Source organism: Carcharhinus amblyrhynchos, chromosome 25 (assembly GCF_965287045.1).
Source record: "Carcharhinus amblyrhynchos chromosome 25, sCarAmb.v2.hapA, whole genome shotgun sequence".
NCBI lineage: Eukaryota > Metazoa > Chordata > Chondrichthyes > Carcharhiniformes > Carcharhinidae > Carcharhinus > Carcharhinus amblyrhynchos.
The window spans coordinates 15,657,870-15,677,873 of record NC_137348.1 but is presented as its reverse complement, the minus strand read 5'-3'; the positions used below and the strand labels follow the sequence as shown (position 1 = coordinate 15,677,873).

The window sequence follows — 20,004 nt, the reverse complement described above, 5'->3', positions numbered from 1 at the left end:
AATGTGCTTTCTAGGTTTTAGAACAGTGAGAAGTGACCTCATTGAAAACATGTGGCTCAGCCACTGCTACAGTGCGAGATGGGGTGGGAGACTTGCATAGGTGCAGGAGTTAGGAGGGTTCATACCGGTCTGGGGTTACCGCTGGCTTGGAGCTCATGTGTGCATTCCCATGCCTGCTGGATGACCCCCAAGAGGTTGTATATTAGGTCAAGACCCAGCTCCACTAACATCAGTGTGGTTGCCCTGCCATATGTCTGCTGTGGTTTCTGTTGACATTCCATCCCAGGCCCTGCCAACAGTTACAAGCTCCAGGCCTGGCAGCTGTCACCCCAGTGGCGTTTTTGACTGAGTGCTTGAAATACCACTGCAGTTAGGGATCTGGCATTTGTGCTGGGCACTGGGGATCACAGACTCAGTAGGCCAAAAGGCCTCTCTAGCATAATACGATGCTCTGAACCTCTATGCACACAGTCAGAGGGTGATCATCCGTGTGGGGGGTGGGGGGAGGAATCGCAGACAGATTAATTGCAGCTATGGGGTGCAGTACATTTATTAGTGAATTTCTAAATTAGTGAATTTGCGTGGATTTTCTCCAGGTGCTCTGGTTTCCTCCAACATTACAAAGATGTGAAGGTTAGGTGGATTGGCCATGGCAAATGTGTGGGGTTACAGGGATAGGATGGGGGAAAGGATCTGGGTGAGATAGGCCGAATGGCCTCTTTCTGCACTGTAGGGATTCTGTGACAATTTGCCAAAACCCAAACTAGTGCTTGCCTTCACCCATACCCTCTTGGTGACTCTACAACTTCTTAGCCTTACAATTGCAGCCGACTTTCAGGTATCACAGATTAGCTGTACCTCACTATTCAGTCCATTGCCTGTCAGATGCACCAATGTCAGCAAGGTGGTACTTGGAAGATCTGGAGAAGGGCCCCTGGCATGGGCTGCAGCGTTTCCTCCTCCCTCAGGATGCTCTTTGCATCTTGGAACACTCCATATAACAGTGGGCAGCTGCAGTGAGCTCCAGAGGCCTTTGCATCACCTGGCTCTGCTAATCTTGGAGGCCGAAACTGCACCTGCACCATGGTGTTTGAACCCTTAGCAATGGCCCTCTGAATCTGGGCCAAACTCTGTAGCCCCTTAGGCAGTAACCCTCTGAGCTGATCTTGCTTGGCGATTTCAATGCAAGAGTAGGGTGTGACTCTGCAATCTGGCAGGGAGTCATTGGGAGGCATGGAGTGGGCAAGTGTAACAGTAATGGCCTACTCTTACTGAAGACCTGTGCAGCACACGACCTCCTCATCACCAACACAACCTTCCATCTGCTTACATATAACAAGACCTCCTGGATGCACCCTTGCTCTAAGCATTGGCATCTTATCGACTATGTCATTGTCAGGAGAAAAGACAACCAGGATGTCAGAGTAACCAAGGCCATGTGTGGTGCTGACTGCTGGACAGATCACAGGCTCATTGTCTCCAAAATGAAGTTCCGCATCAGACCCAAGAGGAGACCACAAGGAAGCAAGGTTATGAAAAGAATTAATGCAGCCAAGCCAAAGAACCCCAGCATAGCTTCAGCACTGGCTGATTACTTAGAAATCAAGCTTGCTGACCTACACCTCGCAGGCAGTGCTAAGGATGACTGGGAAATGCTTCAGGGATGCTATCCATCCATCTGCGCTGAAGACGCTAGGGCCCTCCACCCGCAAGCAGCATGATTGGTTTGATGAGAATGATGAGGAGATACAGGCTCTGTATCTCCGACTTCATCGGGCCTGTCAGAATGACCCATTTTCAGCTGCCAAGAAAAATGCTTTTACCAGTGCTTGCAGGACAGTCCAGAATAAACTGCGTAAAATGCAGGATGCCTGGCTGAGCGCCAAGGCAGTTGAAATACAGGGATACGCTGACAGAAAGGACTTGAAACGGTTCTATGAAGCCCTCAACACTCTCTATGGAGCTCAATCTCTCGGGAGATCCCCCCTCCTGAGTACAGATGGTACAACTTTCATCATAGAGAAGGCTCAGATCCTGCAGAGAAGGGCTGAACAGTTTGAATCTGTCCTCAACTGACCATCATCTATTAACAATGAGGCAATAGACAGGATTCCCCAGGTTGATATCAACAGCGCCATGGGTGACCCACCGAAGTCGAAGTCACGAAAGCTGTCAGCCAGCTATCCAGTGGCAAAGCCCCAGGGGCAGATGCCACTCCTGCAGAGATCTATAAAGCTGCTGGTCCTGCACTTCTCAAGAAACTCACCGAGTTGTTTCAGTCCTTTTGGAATCAAGGATCCATTCCTCGGGAGCTTAAAGATGCTTCCATCGTACACCGCTACAAGAGGAAGGGCAATCAGCAAGTATGCGATAACCACCGAGGAATCCTGCTGCTCTCCAACACAGGAAAAACCCTCGCAAGAGTCCTGCTAGATCGTCTGGTCACTCACCTGGAGCTGGGCCTGCTTCAAGCCACAGTGTGGCTTCCACAAAGGTCATGGGACTACTGACATGATTTTTGCTGTGTGCCAACTTCAGGAGAAGTGTCAGGAGCAGAATCGCGAGCTCTATACAACCTTTGTTGACCTCGCGAAAACCTTCGACGCTGTAAGCCGACAAGGCCTGTGGAGGATCACGTCAAAGTTTGGCTGCCCCCCCCAAATTCATTCAGATGGTACACTAGTTCCATGATGGCCAGAGTAGTGAATGGCTGAGAACCCTCTGAGGCATTCCCAGTCACCAGTGGTATTAAACAAGGCTGTGTGCTTGCACCCACATTGTTCAGCATGATGATACTGTCGTGCTGAATGATGCCTTCCAGGACAGTGTTGCTGGAATCAGCCTCAAGTACAGAGTGGATGGGAAGCTTTTCAACCTGAGGAGACTTCAAGCTATTGCCAAAGTGAAAGAGACTGTTCTGAGAGATTTCCTCTTTGCCGATGACTGCGCCCTGTGTGCTGGCTCAGAGCCAGAGATGCAAGTCAGCATGGACAAATTTTCCACGGCTTGTGACAACTTTGGACTCACCATCAACATTAAAAAGACTGAAGTCACGCACCAGCCTGCTCCTCATGCACCGTACACAGAACCCATAATCACAATCAAAGGGCAGAAACTACAGGCAGTGGACCAGTTCACTTATCTTGGCAGCGCCCTCTCCCAAGCAGTGACTATTGGTGCAGAAGTTAACTGCAGAATAGCAGGCGCAAGTTCTGCTTTTGGTAGACTGCGCTTCACTGTATGGGGACATCGAGGAATCAGCCCAGCGACAAAACTCAAGGTCTACAGCGCCGTGGTACTGACTACCCTCCTATATGAAACGTGGACTGTGTATCGAAGGCATGCAAGACAGCTCAATCATATCCACATGACTTGTCTTCGCAGAGTATTATGCATCCGATGTCAAGACAAAGTACCAGACACTGAAGTTCTCTCTAGAACAAGTCTACCATCAGTCCACACACTGCTGATAAGAGCGCAGACCCAGTGGGCAGGTCATGTCATCAGTATGTCAGATGAGCGCACACCCAAGCAGCTCCTTTTTGGGGAGCTCTCTGCTGGAAGACTCTCGCATGGAGGGCAGAAGAAACATTTCAAAGACACACTCAAAGCCTCCCTGAAGTCACTTGACATTGACACGACCACCTGGGAAACGCTGGCACAAAACCGCCCTACCTGGCGCTGCCTCATCCATAAAGGCTGTCAAGCTCACGAAGCAAGGTGTATTGCTGAAGCATAACTTAAGCATGAGCTGCGCAAGTCCAGAGCCACCAGCGCAAAAACTACAGTGTCTACACAAGTCTGTCCAATATGTGCCAGGACATTCCGTGCCCGAATTGGCCTGATCATTCGCCTTCGGACACACCGCATCCAGCCTCAGAATGACTAATGGTGTCAAGGTCCTCATTGATGATGACGGACAAACAACAACCCTCTGAGACTGGGCTATGTTCTCAAGGCCCACCACATATGCCCTCTGGGTCTGGGCCAAGATATCAAGGTCCACAGCCATGGGTCGCTGTGACTGGGCTATACTCTTGATGCCTATAGCCCACTGTGTCTCTAGCATGCTCCTGAGGCCCTCAGCCATAGACATCTGAGAGTCAGCAATGCCTTGCATTCTGCTATCCATGGCCACCACTTCCTGCCTCAGGTCCTCCACTGTGGTCATCACACTAGCACCCAAGGCCAAATTGCAAGTTTGACAGCAGAGACCTCTACCACTACAATGTGATCCAATGTGGCCCAATCTGTAGGGCTCTCTAGTGTCTATGAGCAACATAAGCAGCAACAATTTCAAACATGTTTAACAGAATGTAACGTCCTAAAACTCCATTCGGAAGCATTTCAAAACAAAAAGACGCATGGGGAGATTTGGTCAGGTGACCAAAATCCTGCTCAAGGAGAAAGGTTTAAAGGAGTGTCTGAAAAGTCAAGTAGAGAGACAGAGAGCTAAAATGTGAGATTCCAGGACTTAAGAGTGGGTCGCCAAAAGCTTGGCTACCAGTTGTGGAACAAGTAAAATTGGATCCTTAGCAAGCTAAAATTAGAGGAGTGCAGATGTTTTGGAAGATTGTGAGGCTAGAGGAACAAACAGTACCATAGATAAATTTGCAAACAAGGTTGCAAATTTTAGAATCAAAATGTTGCATGACCAGGAGCCAATGAAGCACCAGGATGTTAGGTGAATGGGAGTTGGGAGTTAAAACACTGGCAGCAGAGCTTTGCAAAACATCACATTTACAGAAGATAGAATGTGGAAGACCAACCAGGAGTATATTGGAATAGTCAAGTTTAAAGGTAACAAAGGCATAAATGAGCATTCCAGTAGCTGATGACCTGAGATGAGTCAAAGTTAGGCAATGTTACAAAGGTGGAAAGAGGTGATCTTGGCATGGCTAGTTTATTCTCAAACTGTTCCAAGGGAGAAAGTGAAGTGAATGGAGTTTTGAGTGGGGAGCAAAAATAATGGCTTTAGTCTTCCCAATGTTCAATAGTATTGAATGTTCAATAAGCAATTTGATACTTTAGCGACGATGGAGGAGTCAAGAGAGGTGATGGTGAGTTAGAATGGATGTTTTCATGAGACATGTGAAAACTAACACTTTTTCAATAATGCTGCCATAGGCTCAGCACTTAGATGTGAAATAGGAGAATGGACCAAACATTGATCCTTGGAGGGCAGCAAAGCAACACTAAGTGTATTCGACTTATCAGATTGAAGTATCATCATTGAAACATGAGGACTGCAGATCCTGAAGGAAAAGCAAAATATAAATTACATTAAGATTATTGTCCAAGAGTGAAGTAAAGACTAGGACTCTCAGTAAGAATTCAGGGAGTTAGATAAAGGAGAAAAGCAAAGAATCTTTTTACAAAAATAAACAACATTAATTTTCTTCTGAGGGAATGAAATTTCCTATTTATAAAATCAATTTTTCAGAGCCAAAGAGGTTGTTCGTAAGTAATTATCACTTGTTATTTAAAACCTCACTCCTAAATTCATTAACATTTTCAGGGGTTTTTTTGTGCTGAACTGATAAGTACCCTCAGTACATGCCATTTCAATGATTTCAGTGCCAAGCCTGCTGATAAGGAATGTAAAAGCACACCCTCTAGAGGAGCAAGGTATCTCCAACAGCAACCCCTGGAATTCCACATTTAACTGTGTGCATGTGGATGCCAGAAGTTGCTGTCAGTTTCACCCTATAATAGCAGTGAACACCGAGCTATACTTAGTATTTCAACAAAATTCAGGCCACTGCCTGAAAATTTTTATACAAAATATCTAATGTAGGTTGTTGATCCTATCAGTTACTACTTTAAAAAATGCTATTAACATGAGACATGATTTTTAAAGATGTTTCTATCTATCTGTTGGGATCATCTTGTAGTAAACCATTTGTACTGTCAGGTAAATGACAAACCAGACAATTGGAAAACTAAACATTACATTTGACCGAAGGAATGCCGTGCCAAGTTTACAAATGCACCTAATATTTTTGTCCCTTTTGCTATGGCATTAGCCTATTGTTAATACTTCCTACTTATTAATAATAGAGGTACTTTTGTGCTATTGGATCTTGCCTGCAAGGAAGTGCACTGAGACTGTCCAAACTCATTACAGTAGAGCTACAACTTCCCATTTGTCTAAACTGGATTAAAGCCTATGTGGCAGCAGTGAACTCATTTCATCACCCACCTCTCATTTAACATTTAGCCACTGAGCTGGAAAAGGCAGAGAACTGTACAGAATGACTACTGAAGGATCAAACCATTCCAGTTAATTTTACGTGAGATTAAATACAACAAATGAAGCACTTTCTTATTAGGCAACACTAATTCTTATGCTCTGGTTTAATGTTTCAAGTAAATGAAATTGAGGTTTCACGTTTCACAAAAAAAACCTTATTTAACTCTATTCGCTTTGTAAGTAGGTTGTTCATACACACTTTCATAGATAATATGAAGTACTGCCTTAATTAATCATTTTACTGTCACTGTAATTAGAAAGACTTGGAATGACTGTCTTCACTATTATGATTTAGACCAGTTATTTATAACTGTAATGATACTATACTATAAAATGGATTGTATTTAAAACCAAAATCATACTGCTAAAGCCCTTCCTTGTACTTTCCAGACCTAATTGTAAGTATCTGGTGAGTACAATTTCCACATATGTAGGGGAAAATTTTAACCTGCCAAGGTGAATGAGTTTCTGCTGTGGCAACAGGTTCAAACAGCTTAAACAGCTGGCACTTAGGAAACTGCTGGCTTCCACCTCTAGTCAAAGCATATTCTTAAAAATGCAAGAATCCCCCATGGGATAGTTAAGCTTTTAAGCTTGACATTTAAATACATTAAATGCATAGTAGCTTTGACCCATGATCATGACATTAATTTTGTGGGAGGAATCATTCCAGTCAAGGGCAAAAGTGTTTGGATGCATGCAAGGAGTTAAACCCACTAAAACTTATGTTGGATCAAGGGAGCAGTCTAACACCTCTTGACAACTTGTCAGACATCCAGTCTTGGATTAACTGCAATGTTAGGCTTCTATTTGACCTCAAACTGAACTTCTGATCTCATATCCTGCCCATCAACATAACAGTGCCAACTTCAGATCTTTGTCAGATCTTGTCAACATCCAAAACTTTCAGATGGGAATCCCATTACCATATATGAGCAGGCCTCCTTGCTGTATCATTCCCCCTAAATAGGATTTACCTCATTCCCCACCTCAGCAGGGTTTGCAATGGGCTTTGTAAAACGGAACCTGGTGAACTGGTACTGCCAGGGCTGCATAGGTAAGTTCTGACTACAGTGGGAGTGTATCATGCTCACATAGGTCATGGGCAACATGGTGGCACAGTGTTTAGCAGTGCTGCCTCACAGCTCCACGGATCTGGGTTCGATTCCCAGCTTGGGTTACTATCTGTGTGGAGTTTGTACATTCTCCCCGCATCTACGTAGGTTTCCTTTGGATGCTCCAGTTTCCTCTCTCAGTCCAAAGAAGTGCGGTTTAGGTTGATTGGCCATACTGAATTGCCCCTACTGTTAGGGGGATTAGCAGGGTAAATGTTATGAGAATAAGACCTGGGTGGGATTGTGGTTGCTTCTGACTCAACGGGTTGAATGGCCTTCTTCTGTACTGAAGCGATTCCATGATTCTATAGTTTTCAGGCTCTGCTAGGGGATAGTACAAGGGCTAGTGCCAGTGACAGGAGGGTTCCATTGGAGATTTCTATGTGATGGGTCCATGTTTAAGAGGATGGGAATGTTCCCTGTGTCCATTTGGAGGTGGGAGGGAGAGGGGTTGTTCCCCATGCCCATAGGAGAGGAGGTGCTCACCATGCTCATAGAAGGGGGGTGTTGTTCCATGTGTCCATGGGAGAGGGGTGTTCCCCATGTCCAACGGGGGGGTTCCACATGTCGGTGGGGGGGGGGAGGAGAACAAGTGATTCTTGTTTTTGTTTTGTTAGATCTCTTGAAAGCCGAGGTTGTTGACTGGTCCATCCTGTCAGCATGACGTTTGGGACCCACCTCCAGCACTTTTTGTAACTAGTGTTTAAAAAATGTCTAAAAAGCTAGCAGGCAGTTCACTGCTTTTCCCGCTTGAGTTGACACTTAGTTAAAAACGTAGTGTTTCTTGTTTAATATGACTCTTTTCCAGAATTGCAGGGTAGTAGAAATGTGATAGGTCTTATGCTATTGAATAAGGGAGAGGGGCAGTGGGGCAAACTAGAAGACCATGAATGGCTTGGAGGTCAAGAGAGATTAAATGACAAAGATGTCATGGAACACAAGACAAAGGGAATGGTAATGAGTATTAAAGACTAAACGAGGGATTAATAGCAGAATAAAGGTCACCAAAAGAGAAAATGCTGGAAAATCTCAGCAGGTCTGGCAGCATCTATAAAGAGGGAAATGAGCTGACTTTGTCAAAGCTAAAAGGCATAGAAAGTGGGAAATATTTATACTGTAGAGTGAGGGAATGAAAGATGAATCATAGTCACAGAAACAGGGGGAAAGGCTGCTAATGGCAGTCCATCAAGAGAATAGAAGATGTGAATGGCCAAATGGCAGAGAAGCTGAAATCAGAGATAAGCTGTGACAGATGAAGATGTGGGGGAAGGGGGAGATGGGTGGGAAAGAGGTAAAATTGAGAAAAGGGGGGAAAAGGGAAGCAAAAGTGGAGAAAAGGTATAAGAAGGGGGATAGAAAAGAGGGGAGGGAGAAAAATAAAGCACGGCAGTAAAGAAATAAAAGGTAACAAACAGTTAAAGGTTAAATTAAATGGAAACAAAGGGGTCAAAGTGGGGTAGAGCTAATCATCTGAAGTTGTCAATTCAACGTTGAGACTGGAACATTGGACGTGCCCACATGTCTGTCCTTGACCTGTTGCAATGTTCCAGTGAAGTTCAACGCAACTGCAGGCACAGAGTCTCATCTTCTGGCAAGCACTTTACAGCCTTCTGGTTAGGGTTGGTGCTCAGTGGTACTCACCTCCTAGCTCTCCTTTGCTACTGTAGCATGATGTCACGCCGGAGAAATGGGAAGCATCAGGGAGGGGGGCCAATTGTGTGTCAAACTCACTAAAATTGAAATCCAGTCAATTTCATGCTAATAAGCTTTGCACCCAATTAAAAAAAGAAGATAGCAAACAGCATCTCATGCTATTTTCCTAGCTTGTCACACTGATCACCGTACGTGGCCAGGTGGTAAGATCATGTCCTGGATCTTCATAGAATCATAGAACCCTACAGTGCAGAAAGAGGCCCACTGAACACAATCCCACCCAGACCCTATCCCCATATCTCTACATATTTTACCCACTAATCCCTCTAACCTATGCATCTCAGGACACGAAGAGGCAATTTTTTAGCATGGCCAATCAATCTAACCACACATCTTTAGACTGTCGGAGGAAACCGGCGTACCCGGAGGAAAACCATACAGGAGAATGTGCAAACTCCACAGAGACGGTGACCCAAGCTGGGTATCGAACCCAGGTCCCTGGAGCTGTGAAGCAGCAGTGCTAACCACTGTGCTACCGTGCCACCCTAATAAATGAACTTTTAGTCACAAGTAGACACATTAACACTGCAATGCAGTTACTGTGAAAATCCCCTAGTTGCTACGCTCCCATACCTGTTCTGAAGGAGAATTTAGAACGGCCAGTGCACCTAACCAGCACTCTTTCAGAGTGTGGGAGGAAATTGGAGCACCCGGAGGAAACACAAGCAGACACAGGGAGAACGTGCAAACTCCATGCAGACAGTGACCTAAGCTGATAATCGAACCTGGGTCCCTGGCACTGTGAGGCATCTTACATTGGAATGTGCCAGGAATGTGACAACACCTACCCCTTAAAGCTTTAGACTCCTTGAAGCAAGTAATTCCCTGAATGATCAACTGTTGCCTTTCTTTCCACTATAGTAAATAGCATGATCAAGAAATGCCTAACAGGGAAAGTTTAATTTTAAAAATATTCTGCTAGACCTTATAGATTGGATGCATATTCTGCTAATTTGTAAAGTTAATTAAACAGTCCATATAATTTTCATGTGGTCTTTTATAATTCCTATTATTTATTCAATTGTAAATCCTGACGAGATCACCACAGCAGAAATAATTATTCTATATTTTCTGATGTACACATGTCACCTTGTCTTTTCTGATATGTATCAACCAAAAAGTCAGGTGAAAATGTATGTTTCAACCTATGGTTGATAAGCCTGCCAGTGTTCACCTTCTTGGTTCACACAAGAGGCCCCTTCCATCATAAACCTGCATTCCAGTATACATCACCTTCAGAAGAAGCAAGGGAAGAAAATATGAAGAGGAAGAAATAAAGGCACCCTTATATTCTTTGATTGCAAAAGTCAGGTTTCAAATGTACCAGCTGTTGCCTAGCAACATGCCAGTGGGATTTCCTAGTTATGCCCGACAGCTTTCCAACCACAAGCAGAATTTGAGATTTACATTCCCAATATGTCTACGCCCAATTATTAAGCCCTTCACACTGAATTCCACTGAGCAATATTTAGATTCTTGTCTTTTATAGATATGGTTTACAAATATGCAGTAAGTATTTCATATCACTTATGGGCTATACAATAATTTATCACTGGCTTTCATACGTAAATCAATCCCTAATTGAAATAGATTTTTGTGTTCTCTACTCGATGTCCCCCTCTGCAGGTAGAAAGAAAAAAAATCACTTTGTTTCTGGAACAGGACTAATTAAAATTGGGTGAGGATCAGCTGTTGCATTCTGTTTGGAGCCCTTCTGTTTTAATGCAGAGTAATGGGATGCATGTTCTCACAGGCTAAGTTTACAGTCTTGGTAGTGTCATTGGTTGGCAGTTTATAGGAGAGCAACTATTTCCCTACAAACAAAAGGGGAGAGGAATTGAAGGAAGAGCTTTTCTGGATGTATATCCTATATCTTTTAAAACACATAGGTAAGTATCAATAATGGAGTCACTATTTGATTATAGAAGGATGTGTGATGCAGCAATAGCATGAAGGTAGAAAGGAAGGAGAGAATTTGTAAGATACGTAGAAACTAGAAGCAGGAGTAGGCCATTTGGCCCATTGAGCCTGTCATTCATTTCATGGCTGATCATTGAATTCAATATCCTAATTCCTCCCCCTTGCCCCCATGTCATTTGTTTCCTTTAGCCCCATTATTGATACTTGCAAAACTAATTCAGCTTACTATTCTGTGTTTAATTTAAAATACCCAGTGCTGAGTAATGCATTAAAAATCTTAGGTATAAAATGCATCTTCAGCATGTGTTACACTTTCAGTAATCATATATTTTTCGATCATGGCCAGATTTTACCGTCACCCGTGAAGGAGCAGTGCTTGCTGTTCAGTACTCTTACAACTGCCCACAGATTTTTTGTGGGTTATTACTTGGCAACTTATCACAATTACTGTTATAGTTAGATATATAGATATATACATATACAATTACAGATATATTTAAATTGAAAGAAAAGAACAAAAATTATCAGCACTTGCAAAGTCTCCAGACCATGTCCTTGGCAGGTCAGATGAAGGAAAACCCCAAGGCTTTTTACTCTTACGTGAGAAATAAAAGAATGACCAGGGTGAGGTTAGGGCCAGTCAAGGATAGTAGTGGGAACTTGTGCATGGAGTCAGAAGAGATAGGTGAGGTGTTGAATGAATACTTTTCAGTGTTCACTAAGGGGAGGGGCTATGTTTTTGAGGATGAGAGTGTGATACAGGCTGATGGAGGTAGATGTTCTGAGGGAAGATGTATTAGCAATTTTGAAAAACCTGAGGGTCGATAAGTCCCCTGGGCCAGATGGGATACATCCTAGGATACTTTGGGAGGCAAGGGATGAGATTGTGGAGCCTTTAGCTTTGATCTTTGGGTCCTCACTGTTCACGGGGATTTTGCCAGGGGACTGGAGAGTGGTGAATGTTGTTCCTCTCTTCAAGAAAGGAATGATCCTTGTAATTATAGACCAGTTAGTCTTTCTTCGGTGGTCGGTTAGTTAATGGAAAGGGTCCTAAGAGGTAGGATTTATGACGATTTGGAAAGATGCAGCTTAATCCGGGATAGTCAGCGCAGTTTCGTGATCGGTAAGTCCTGCCTCACAAATTTGATTGAATTCTTTGAGGCGGTAACTAAGTATGTAGACGAAGGTAGAGCAGTTGATGTCATATACATGGATTTTAGTAAGGCGTTTGATAAGGTTCCCCATGGTAGGCTCATGAAGAAAGTAAGGAGGTGTGGGATAGAAGGAAATTTGGCCGATTGCATAAGTAACTGGCTGTCTCGTAAAAGACAGAGGGTGGTGGTAGAGGGAAAATTTTCAGACTGGGGCCAGTTACCAGCGGTGTACCCCAGGGATCAGTGCTGGGTCCTCTGCTATTTGTGATTTTTATCAATGACTTGGAAGAGCAGGCTGAAAGGTGGGTTAGTAAATTTGCTGATGACACCAAGATTGGTGGACTGGTGGATGAGGTGGAGGGCTCTTGTAGGTTGCAAAGAGACATTGATTGGATGCAGAGCTGGGCATAAACGTGGCAGATGGAGTTTACCTCTAAGTGCAAGGTGATTCATTTTGGTAGGACAAAGTTGAATGCAGATTACAGGGTCAATGGCAGGGTTCTGAGGAATGTGGAGGAACAGCGAGATCTTGGGGTTCATATCCACAGATCTCTGAAGGTTGTCACTCAAATAGATAGAGCCACGAAGAAGGCTTATAACGTGTTAGCGTTTATTAATAGGGGGTTTGAGTTTAAGAGCCGTGGGGTTATGCTGCAACTATGCAGGACCTTGGTGAGACCACATTTGGAATATTGTGTTCAGTTCTGGTTACCTCACTACAAGAAGGATGTGGAAGCATTGGAGAAAGTGCAGAGGAGATTTACCAGGATGTTGCCTGGTTTGGAGGGCAGGTCTTATGAGGAAAGGTTGAGGGAGCTGGGGCTTTTCTCTTTAGAGCGGAGGAGGATGAGAGGTGACTTAATAGAAGTTTATAAGATGATGAGGGGATAGATAGAGTGGATGCGCAGAGGCTATTTCCCCGGGTGGATGTAGCTGTTACTAGAGGGCATAACTATAAGGTTCATGGTGGGAGATACAGGAGGGATGTCCGAGGTAGATTCTTTACTCAGAGAGTGGTTGGGGTGTGGAATGCACTCCCTGCTGTGATAGTGGAGTCAGACACTTTAGGAACTTTCAAGCAGTTATTGGATAGGCACATGGAGCACACCAGAATGATAGGGAGTGGGATAGCTTGTTCTAAGGTGTGGACGTAGCTTGGCACAACATCGAGGGCCAAAGGGCCTGTACTGTGCTGTACTGTTCTATGTTCTATATTTCAGCACGGTGATCTCTAAAGGTGCTGTGGGACCTGTGTGAGCAGGGCAAGCAAAGTGTGATGCCTCAACCAACTCAATTGAAAAATCCTCACTGTGACATGCAGGCCAGAATTTTCTCAGCCCCAGGAGAGCAGCTATGGAGACAAAAGCCCACTGACAAACTGTCACTTCCATGTGTTTTCCCTTGAGACTGGACCATTGCACCCAGAGGTGGCAGGCTAGTAGTTAAACCAATTATTGAGGTACTTGCATGTATTGGGTGGCACATGGCACAGTGGTTAGCACTGCTGCCCCACAGCGCCAGGTCCCAGATTCAATTCCAGCCTCGGATCACTGGCTGTGGAGTTTGCATGTTCTTCCTGTGTCTGTGTGGATTTCCTTCGTGTGTTCTGGTTTCTTCTCACAGTCCAAAGATGTGCGGGTTGGGTTGATTGGCAATGCTAAGTTGACCGTAGTGTCATGGAGATTAGCAGGGTAAATGCATAGGTTTACAGGAATAGGGCCTGAGTGGGATTGTGGTGGGTACAAACTTGATGGGCTGAATGGCCCCCTTCTGTACTGTAGGCATTTTATGATTTCATAAGAGAACTGTAAACTTGTTCAAATCACATGAGTCACCACTGTGTCCACACCCTGACAAATATGGCATTACATATAATTGAAATCTTACTGGTAGTGACAAAAATGGAAAAGCTGCTATTTTCCCAAGTCATAACCTTGTGCAATTCATAGTAACTGATGTTTCGGATTCTCTGATCAGAAGGAACCTCATGATGTCTCAGCTACTCCCCTGATGCTGATGGTGACTGTAATCCTCCCTGGTGACACCTCTGCTTGGACCTCAGCACCGCTCCCACTGGTCACAGAGTGGGGACTGCTGGCCTCCCCAGCAGTGCACTGCCACCAAAGTGCACCTATCAACCCTAATTAGGCAGTAAACATAGAGGTGCCTTGGTAATTGCCCACCTCCTGTAAAATAAAACTGACGGACGTGCTACTGAAACATACAAGATCAGGACCCAGAAATGGCCGTTATGTCAAGTTCCAAACTCCTGTGGGAAAGTGCAGTCTGCTGAATCTAAACCACGAACAATACTGAGAAAATTAATTCAATGTAAAATCATGTACAGAAAGAAAAATAGATGAAACAAACATGTATTCAAGTGGGAAATAGAACAGGAATAGAAAAGTTTCAAAATTATTTTAATTGAAGTATAGCTTTAAAAAATTTCAAAAACGAATCAAAGTCAGAAGGAATGAAACTCTACAGCCGGAATTCTGTGATGTTATATGCTCTGCCACTGTTTCCAGCGAGAACAGAGAATTTGGCGCTTAACCAAATCTCCATTCACAGCAGCGGGACCAGGAAAACCCAGCAGCAGGGAAAGTCGGGATATTCAGGCCTAAATTTGCGAAAATAAATTTCCAGAGTTAAAGCAGTTGCTTGACACTTATTAAGATGTATCACACCATTACAAATTTATTCACTCCTGAGCTGCTGCCGTCATCCGGGACACCTTGAAAGGAGCACACAGATTTTCTGCCATTGTGAAGTGTGTCTGGACCTCTTTGCTCATCACTGATGGATGGACACTGATCTGAGAGACTGAATTAGGGCTTGCAGGTCTGAATGCAACCCCAGGAACTCCTCATTCTGTCACTGGAGCTGCCACTCTCTCAATGAATAAGGCTGTGCACTCTTAGCTCAGGGTAAGCACAGCATTCATGTTTCATAAAGATTCCTCCATGACGGAGACCATAGTATTCAGATCCTCAGGGATCTCCACTAGGTCTCCCTGGCGCATCCCACTAGACATCCAGCATCTGCCACCAAATTGATGACCCCAAACGCTCATCGGATATAGCAGTCCTTCGACTGCTGGCACAGTGGGCACTCCCTGCCTCCACCATCTGCTCTTGCGAGCTTGATGTGCCTCACCACTGTGCAGTATTTACTGAGCCCACTAACACGCCAATATGTGAGCTGGTGCTTGGTGCTGAGAGAGGGTGTGCTGTGGGTGCATCTGCCATCGGTGTCTACTCTGGTATCAATGGAAGATCGTTGGCCTCCTGCCTGGCTCTGGTGGATGACTCATCTGAGGGATGAAAACAATGGGTCAGTATTATTCGTCATATGACACAGAGTCATTGTGCATGATATGTGGCTTGGTGCAAGTGGTATCAATGGCATCATAGCAGTTTAGTGATTGGTGCATCACTGAAGTTCTTATGAGGGATACAACACCAAAATATATAACTGCCTGGTGTGGTAACAGTTACTGGATTTTATTTATGTTTTTCTTTTTTCCAATAAGATATTGGGTAGCATTCTCCCATTTTGAAACTAAGTATAGTGGCAGCCGGCTCCAGAGGCACTATCCTGCCAACTAGAATGGTGGGATCCTACACCACATTCAGTGCTTGGGACAATGATTAACTATGCACAGACAAGTTCCCCTCTAACTCACCTGGTGACTCAACAGCTGATTTGTGCACCAGCCCTCAGCTGGCGGGTTCAAAGGTCTCAAAACATTCGTGTCACTCTCCAGCTCACCTGTTTTCACCAGATCACACTGGATTTCAGCAACCTACTTGGACTTCTACCCACAGCCTCTGGAGTCTTCATCCATTCCCTTTCAGTTAATGATGTGGTATCCTTTTGATCCACTGTGAGTTTTTCATGCAGACTTGCCAGAGGCCCAGCTTCCCTCTTCTCAATGTCCCACTTGCCTTCCACTGTTCATCTTCTTTACCCATCTTTCCCCTGTGCCTGCCATTGTGAGCCCTCACCCTAACTCTTTCCCCACCACCTTGCACAGATTTCTTTCATCAGGCCACCATATCCCCTTGCACCTCATCCACGGTCAAACTTCAGACTTTTGTTCCAATGGCTGATTGAATCATACACCAAAATGCTGTCCAGATGGACAGTGTGTGGTACCATGGGAGAAGGACACCCCCATACTCCCCAACACCAGATCCTGTACTGATCTGAGTTAGTGACATGGAGAGTCTGTGGGTCTAGCAGCATGACACTGTCCATGAGGACCAGCTTGGCATGGAGATGGAAGCAGGAACTGGCCTGCCCCAGCAGATTGATGAACAGCAAGCACAGGAGCAGTGCAGCATTCTGGCACAAAGTTGTTCCGCTCACCTTAAAGTCTCTGGGCCACTTTCTGCTCATTAGCAATCGGGTTTGACACCAGCCTGATTTCCTGCTAACACGATGTCAGATTGGAAGGCCTGACAGGACACTGGTGGGCAGCTGTTTTAATGAGCTTTCATGAGATGCGGATGAATGCAAACAGTGTTCTCACCACCTTCCAGAACGATGACAGACTTGCCACCATTGGGAAAATTGTAATATAATTTTACACTGGTAGGTTTCTGACTTTATAGTTCCTAACAGATTCTCCATCCCACTTGCCACCAAACCTGGTTGGGTGAATTTTTTCTGCCAGTTGTTTGGGAAGAATTAGCCCTGAAGTTAGACAAACATAGGTGTTTGGAACTGGATAATGTTAGGGATACTGTGTATAACCATTGATTTCATTGTGTATTTCTAGTTATCTTTATTGCATTTTAAATTTTATTGTTTAATAAACATTTATTTTCTTTAAAATCATCACAAAATGTCTGACACATCATTCTCTGGTTTTCAAACCTTTCCTCCTATGATATCAAATTGCAAAGTGTAGCTGAGAGCAGCTCTTTCAAATTTCCCTTTTGGGATTTGGAATAACCTGGCATTCACCATCAGTTGTGCTCTTAACAACTGAGTGACAGTAAAAGAACATGATAGATTTCCAAGTCAGGATGTTAAAGATTTGGGAGGGAACCTCCAAGTGATGGTATTCCCAGGTATCTGCTCCTTTGTCCTCTTAGATGGTAGCAGTCATAGATTTAAAAGGGCTGAGTTCCTGCAGTGCATCTGGTAGATGGTACACACTACTGCCAATGTTCATCAGTGGTGGAGAGAGTAAATATTTATTGAAGCAGTGCAAATCAAGTAGGCTGCTTTGTCCTGGATTGAACCTTTTGAATGTGGTTGGAACTGCATTCTTGCAGGCAAGTGGAGAGTATTCCTTCACACTCCTGACTTGTAAATGATGGAGTTTGGGAGTCAGGAGGTGAGTTACTCACCTAGGATTCCTAGCTTCTGACCTGCCCCAGTAGTCACAGTATTTAAATGGCTTGTCCAGTTCAGCCCCTGGCCAATGCTATCCCCCAAAATGTTGATCCAACCTTCCTAATTTTTAAATTGAGTTGTTTTCAATTTGAAATGCTGAATGGAGCCAAGTTCGTGACACTGGCAGTGATCCCATAATAAGACTGTAAGAGAAAGGAGCAGAAATACGTCAATCAGCCCAATAAGTCTATCCTGCCATTCAATAAGATCATGATTTATCGGATGTGCTTAACACATCCCGCCTTATCCTCATAACCCTTGATTCTCTTAATAAATGTCTGTCTATCAGAGCCTTGAACACACTTAACAAACCAGCCCCTACGACCCTCTGCTGTAAATAATTATTTATTAGATTATTAACCTATGTTGGCATGAAATTTAAGCTCCAAAATTGGTGGGTTGGAAGCCAGTGAGATTTTAAAAGTCTCAAACATGGCCACAAACTGCCTACTTCAGGTTTAACAGAGGAAGGATATGGGATGCGTGTTAAAAAGATGCTGGTTGACATTGCAAATATTTTAATAAGGTGGGCAGCCTCTGATATTAACTGCCTTTCAGGTTAAACCCTGGCTATCCAGGTTTCCCAGACCTCAGGAAAGGTCGGGAGGACAGTTTCTGGAAGAAGGTCAGGGCTTTACAGCACACCTGGTCCAGCAGAAACAAAAGTGCTTCGCCCTACCTCCCCAAGCTCTCTACCTGCATGGACAAAAGCCCCTGGTGTAAGGTATTAAAGCCCCCTGTCTTGGGGTTGAGCATTGGAACCTCCCACTCCCAACCCTCCTTTTGGCAGCTGCTGACTCCCACCCTACAGTCAAGACCTATTGCAGGGTGCTTGATTGTAAGCCAAGTCTGACATTCCTATCGACATGTAAATGTTGATCCTGTCAAGAAAAATATTCAAGCGCCATGCCATAAAGTAAAACCTTCAGAATTCCACACCTGTCCTGCCAACACAACCTACCTTTCTCGTTATTGGAGCCTTGATCCCTGTGTTGTGTAATGTGAAGTAATCTATGAAATAAGAAATCATTTTTAGCTCTGATTGATCTACATATGACCTATTTTGTATCAAAAGATGCAAATGCAAAGCTTAATAGTCAGAAATTAGAAGTAATAAGTTGAAACTCTGTGCTAAAGGAAGCCAGTAAAAGCTGCAGTCTGATTATACTTTGCACCTATAGACCCCTCGCCACTGAATGTTCAGCAGAAAGCGACAAAGAGGAGACAGCTGAAGCTGAAGATGTAACCGAGACCCCATCGATAAAAGAGCAGAACTTGGCTCCTCTCTGCCTGAAGCAAGTCTTCCCTAAGTATTCCAGACAGTTCGGCTACCTGCTGATTGTGGACCGTATCGCACTGCTATTTATCAGATTTCTCGGCATTAAAGGAACTATGAAACTTGGTCCAACAGGATTTCGGACTTTTATCCGGTCAGTAAAACCACATTACTACACGTTTAATATCAAATTTTGTTTTCCAAAGATGTATATCAGACATAAAATGAGGACTTTGTTTGCAAGCTAATCAACAACCATTTTCTACTTTTTGACAATTTCTGCAAACTTTTCCCATCGTGCTATGGGAAAATATCATTCTCATGCAACAAAATGTAATAGCAAGTGAAATATGATTTATAATACATTAGTATGCCAAAAATCCATATCAATCCATTCAATCAGTTCGCATTTGCCATCTGCACTACTATCAGATTAAATTTTTTAAAAAGTGATATAATTAAACCAAACAGAAATAAACAAAATTTCATTTTTTGGATCAATTAAATGTAAAAACATACCGATCACATTTTCACATCTGAGGAGAATAAAAACAATTATTCATTGCTTTTTTCACATAAGGACATGAATTACTTGCTAATATAAAAGTAAAATACTGCAGATGCTGGAAATCTCAAATAAAAACAGAAAGTGCTGCATAAGCTCAGCAGGTCTGGCAGCATCTGTGCCAGGAGAAAGAGAGTTAACGTTTTGAGTCTGTGTAACTTCTTCAGAGCTTTGATGGGATGGACTATACATTATGACATCCTGAGAATGAATAAAAATGGCAAATGTGGTAGTGAAACTTTTCCTTTAAATATAACTCGAGATATTTATTCCATTTTGATTTTTTTATGTCATTACTGTTTACTGTGTTTTTATCATCTCCAAATATATTACTTGCAGAGAACTTTCCTTTCCTCAAACTCTGGTCTTTTATGTATCCCCAACTCCCTTGGCCATTAGTAACAGGGTCATTGGCCATGTAAGCCTTAAGCTCTGACTCACCCTTTTTAAACATAGGACATGGAACAGTACAGCACAGTACAGGCCCTTCAGCTCTCAATGTTGTGCCGAGCTATGTCCAAATCCAAGATCGAGCTATCCCACTCCGTACAATTCTGGTGTGCTCCATGTGCCTATCCAATAACCGCTTGAAAGTTCCTAAA

At 43.9% G+C, this 20,004-nt stretch overlaps 1 protein-coding gene across 5 annotated transcripts in view; it reads left to right on the top strand.

Annotated features, from left to right (window-relative positions):
• ttll11 (tubulin tyrosine ligase-like family, member 11) overlaps window positions 1-20,004 on the top strand; it is a 133,214-nt gene that overhangs the window by 97,882 nt on the left and 15,328 nt on the right. For all 5 annotated transcript variants that reach the window (XR_013889460.1, XM_080212172.1, XM_080212170.1 and 2 more), the window contains one exon: window positions 18,743-18,991. Coding sequence is in view for 4 of the 5 variants with exons in the window: in XM_080212172.1 (XP_080068298.1) it covers window positions 18,743-18,991 (249 nt within the window). In the remaining variant the exon portion in view is untranslated. The remainder of the gene's footprint in view (window positions 1-18,742; window positions 18,992-20,004) is intronic.